The sequence below is a fragment of the Penicillium roqueforti genome, assembly GCF_015533775.1.
Source record: "Penicillium roqueforti strain LCP96 04111 chromosome Unknown scaffold_40, whole genome shotgun sequence".
Classification (NCBI taxonomy): Eukaryota; Fungi; Ascomycota; class Eurotiomycetes; order Eurotiales; family Aspergillaceae; genus Penicillium; species Penicillium roqueforti.
In genome coordinates this window covers 137,184-142,122 of record NW_024067604.1, presented here as the reverse complement: position 1 = coordinate 142,122, position 4,939 = coordinate 137,184, and the positions used below count along the sequence as shown (strand labels likewise).

The 4,939-nt window shown below is 51.3% G+C and overlaps 2 protein-coding genes across 2 annotated transcripts; both read right to left on the bottom strand.

Moving 5' to 3' along the window:
- LCP9604111_9039 (leucine--tRNA ligase NAM2) lies at window positions 1-3,021 on the bottom strand (the record flags this gene model as incomplete). The annotated part of the gene is made up of 3 exons (XM_039077249.1): window positions 1-2,277; window positions 2,328-2,468; window positions 2,530-3,021. The coding sequence occupies 3 exons, from the start codon at window positions 3,019-3,021 to the stop codon at window positions 1-3; spliced, it is 2,910 nt and encodes a 969-aa protein (XP_038925006.1).
- Window positions 3,022-3,324: 303 nt separating this feature from the next.
- Window positions 3,325-4,472, bottom strand: LCP9604111_9038 (sucrase/ferredoxin-like domain-containing protein; the record flags this gene model as incomplete). Its single annotated transcript, XM_039077248.1, has 2 exons — window positions 3,325-4,020; window positions 4,086-4,472. The coding sequence occupies 2 exons, from the start codon at window positions 4,470-4,472 to the stop codon at window positions 3,325-3,327; spliced, it is 1,083 nt and encodes a 360-aa protein (XP_038925005.1).
- Window positions 4,473-4,939: the final 467 nt, after the last annotated feature.

The following is a 4,939-nucleotide window of genomic DNA, read 5'->3' as shown; positions in this document are numbered from 1 at the left end:
TCAGAAAACGACATTGACAAGTTTACCCCCCTTGATGACAATAACCCGCCGTCTCTTCTCCCAGTCATTCTTCTCCCGAAGCCACAACTTCCCCTCAGAAGTCTCTAACACTCGACTGATGATCCAATCCTGTTCTTCCTGCGAAGGAGAATTCTTGCCCTGCGGCGATGCTGTCACCGGAGACTCCATACGCGGAATGGTCACAGCACAGCGGAGCTTGCCGTTGACCTGGACGGCGACCGTTTGGCCGCCGCGAGAGGAGAGGGTTTCGACTTGGTCGGGTGTGAGGAGGGTGCTAGGCCAGGGGGATGAAAGGATGGATGGCACTGGTGTTGAGGAGGTGGTATTTGTGCTTGCGTGTAGGACTTCCCATGATTCAGAGGCTAAGGCTGGGGCAATGGGGGCTAGTAGACGGAGGAGTGATGAGACAGATAGGTATAGGATCAGAGGGGAGGAGGCGGGTGTCGAGGCCAGGGTGTTGGTCAGCTTGATTAGGTCTGAGATGACTGTGTTCAGACTGTAGGGGTTGCTTTCGATGCAAGTGGTGACGGATGCGATGGTGTTTTGGGTGGCTAGGACGGCGCCTGCATCGGAGTCACTCAGGTCCTGGAGTGATGACGGAAGGGGGGCGGCATGGGTGGTAGATGATTTCAGATCTGCTTCTGAGACGGAGAATGATGCCTCCGTTAGAGTCTGCTGGGTGTCTTGGACGAGTTTCCAGAGTCGACCGAACCAGCGCTCGACGCCGACGACCTTGGCTTCATCCCATTCTAGAACCTCGCTGACTGGTGCGGAGAACAGGATGTGCGCGCGAGTAGCGTCGGCACCATATTTTGATGTTGTGCTGGTAGGATCCACGCCATTGTACTTGCTCTTGGACATCTTTTCGAAGGAGATATTAGGGGAAGCTTGTGTTCCCTTTATCAAAGGCTTGTCTGGATTGGTCAGGTCAACTTCCGACGGGAGAAGGAAGCGGCCTGTCGAAGGCTCAGTGAAGGTCTTTCCATGGACCATACCCTGGCTGAGAAGCATTTTGAATGGTTCCGCGGGTGCAGCAGAGTCCCTCGTTGGGAGCAGCTCAGACGAGAGGAATTTGTAAATGAACCGAGCGTAGAGAAGATGCAGAATGGCATGCTCGATACCACCGATATACACATCCACTGGCCGCATCACCGCAGGAGAGAACGGGGCTTCCTTATTAGCATAGTCCAAGAATCGCAAGAAGTACCAGGACGAGTCCACGAAGGTGTCCATGGTATCTGTGTCACGTCGAGCGGGACCATTACAACTGGGGCATTTTGTATGGACCCATTCATCTGAGGATTCCAGAGGGTTTCCCTTCTTTCCCTTGAGCCACTCTCCCTCGATTTTCGGCAGCTTCACTGGAAGATCCTTGTCGGGCACCGGCACAGGACCACAGTCACCGCAGTGGATGATAGGGATGGGCGCACCCCAGTATCGCTGGCGACTGATCAACCAATCTCGCAGACGCCAGCTCTCAACGAACCCAGCCTGACCGACTTGCTCCAGGTCATTGACAATCAGTTTTGATGCCTCCTTGGAGTGTAACCCTTGGTACTTTCCGCAGAGCGAATTCAATACACCCTCTTGCGTGAAAGCTTTTGTGTCTGACGTCGGGACGACGCTGCTTGCTTCATTGCCACTTGGCTCAGCCTCGATAACAACAGGGATCGAATCGGGGTTCACATTCTCCTTAAAGAACATCATGTCCCTGTTATCATGGCCCGGAACGCCCATGACTGCTCCCTCGCCATAGTCGTTAAGGACGTAAGGAGCCACAAAGACAGGAAGCTTCCTCAGCAAGTGGGGTGTTTCTGTATCAATTTTGCACAATGGATGAGACACCTCAATGTCGGGCAGCCGGTATCCTGCTTTGGAGTCCGGTGCAAGCGACAAGGAATCGCTCAGGAATTTGCGAAGTGCCTCGTCTTTCTCGGCAGCCTTCAACACAATAGGGTGGTTTAAAGAAAGTGCTAGATACTCCACACCATACAAAGTGTCTGGTCGGGTAGTGAATACATTCACATCGATTTGGTCACCTCCACCGATCGTCACAGGGAATGTGACCTTGGCACCGTAAGACTTTCCGAGCCAATTGCGTTGCATCGACAGGACACGCTCCGGCCATCCCCCGGCAAGAGAATCGAGGTCTTTCAGAAGTGCTTCTTTGAAATCAGTGATCTTGAAGAACCACTGCTTCAGGTTCAACTTCTCAACCTTAGCGCCAGATCTCCACGAGAATCCATTGGCATCAACCTGGACGAGAATTAGCGCAAATCAAGTTTTGCCCTTTGATCCCGACTCACCTGCTCATTTGCCAAAACGGTCTTATCAACAGGGTCATAATTAACCAACGCTTCTGCTTGATACGCCAAACCCTTCTGATACAACATCAAAAAGATGCGCTGAGTATGCTCATAGAAGTCCGGTGAACACGTAGCCAGTTCCTAAGCCACAAGTATCAATTAGTTATCTTAGCGGCCGAATCAATACTTCACATAAACATACCCGATCCCAATCAAAATCCGCCGAAATGCACCTCAACTGCTCCTTCATCTTTGAGATATTCTCCTGCGTCCACACCGCAGGATCAATACCCCTCTCAATCGCCGCATTCTCCGCCGGCAGCCCAAATGCATCCCACCCCATAGGATGGAGCACGTCATGTCCGCACATTTTATAAAACCGCGAGATCACATCCGAGATCGTGTAAACGCGCAGGTGGCCCATGTGCAGCGTGCCAGACGGGTATGGGAACATGGACAGGATGTAGGATTTAGGTTTCTGTGTTGTGTCGGGTGTTGAGCGCGGCGTGGCGCGCTCGCTTTCCCATTTTGCTTGCCATTTTTTGTCAAGGGCTGGGAGGTCCAGTCGGCGGGTTGCTGTGCTGGCTAATCGGGTAAGTGTGTAGACTGGTGAGAGGGCTCGTAGGGTTGGGCGCGTGTGAATGCGGCCAGGCGCGACGGCGCTGGTTAATCGGAGTCGTGAGAGGGATTGCATGGCTAGTTGGTCATTATGTGTCTAAGATATGCTTAGATATTGGGGTAATTGGCGCGATTGGTCATGTCCGCGATTTGAACGCCTGACTTGTCTGCGGATCTTCAAAACTTCCCCGGAGCCCGGATAGCTTTAGCCCCGATTTGGACTAGCGTATCAACGCTATTCCAGAAGCCCTAGATATGAAGATGTCGAGTCTTTTGTACTTGCAGGGAATTAATATTTGGGAATGTATTTATGTTCAATGAATATGCATATCCTGCGTCGCAACTCTCTATATATTGTACACTCTACTCTATACTAAGTCTACATTCTCAAAATATCACCACTCCTATCAATGCCACCCCGGAAATGATCCGCAATCACTTTCCCTCCGAGAATAGTCTCCTCGACAAGCCCCTCCACATGCTTGGGCTCAATACGACCGTACCAAATCCCCTTACCCGCCAGCGGGTGTGGCTCCGAAGAAGTTCCCACTATCATCTTCGGTGGTATATAAATAATCACATTGCCTGCGTATTTGTGTCCTCCAACATGACTGATCAGACCAATATTAGCGTGCTTAGGGCCATCCACCGTAGTCCCATCACTGTCTGCGGAAGTGAATCCTCGCGCTTGCAACACGCGCTTGAACTCGCTTTCCAACGCGGGGGCCATGAGACCACAGCGCATGTCGCGACCTCCGTGTCCACATATTAACACTGTTGGAGAGTGATTGATATCGATAACGCCTGGGAAGTGTGATGCTAGCTCCGGGGATCGGGTCATTTGTGCTTGTTTGGTTGCGGAGAGAGAGGAGTGCATGTTGTGGAGTCGTTCAGGGAGAAGATATGCGCGCACGAAGGTCGTAAGGTCGGTTGTTTGGTCGGGCGATGAGGTTGTGTTCACGGGTATTGAGGGAATGTATTTGAAGCTGGGGAAGAGGAACACCGAGGCAGAGGTGGAGGAGGATCCTGCAGCTGGTGTGATAGATGAATTTGTGACCAAGATATTGTTGAAAGGCTAAAGCGATATGATCCTGTATAAGCAAGAGCTTGCGCATTCATTGGGTTAGTTGAACCACTTACATCAAGATATGGCCCGCCACGACCTAGCAGGCTCTTCAATCCTCTCACAAGGTTACCCCAGCCTTTGTTTTCCCCATCATTCTCAATGCGACTCGTCCAGTCTGGCTGTCCCGTGCAGACGAGAAGCTGCTGCGCGTAGGCAGCCATCGTCCCATTTAAGGCTTGTTCATAATCAATCGGTAGATCCTCCGGTAGAGCGGGCGTGGGCGGACAATTGCAGCTTGGTTCGGGGCATGTCTTGGTAATGGGGAAGGGAGGGGGGATTTCTAGGCGGGCGCGGAGTCTGCTACTGCGCTGAGGGGTAGACAGTAGACGGATTGTCTGGCAGTTTCGATAGGTTCGCCCGCTCCAGTCGCGCTTGAGCGATTGCACAAGTATTGGTCGCATTATAATAGATAGAATGTATACAATTTCAAAGAACAAAAGTCAGAAAATAGAAAGAAATAGATTTGAATGTCCGAGCGCCGAGTCCGAGAAATCGGAGATTCGGAGATTATCAATCGCCGCCGCTGATTCGTTGATCTGCGCAGATTATGCTGATTACGTCATAATACAATCCTAACAATCGCAATGTTCCCAATCATCCTCATCATCACTGTCAATCAGGATCCCTTGGACAAATCGACCGACAACCTGCAAGAAGTCTCGCGTTTGAGGCACATCATGAGTCCCACAGAATTTGTAAATCTCGACATTAACGCAATCCTTTGCTAACGACAAGGACCGGGATGGATCAACTACTGCATCTAAAGATCCTATGACATGGAGTATTGGTTCTGATCTTGGGGTAATATATCGGCGCATACGCAGGGTGTGCTAGCTGAAAACTGCTTGGCAAATAGCAAACTCGATCG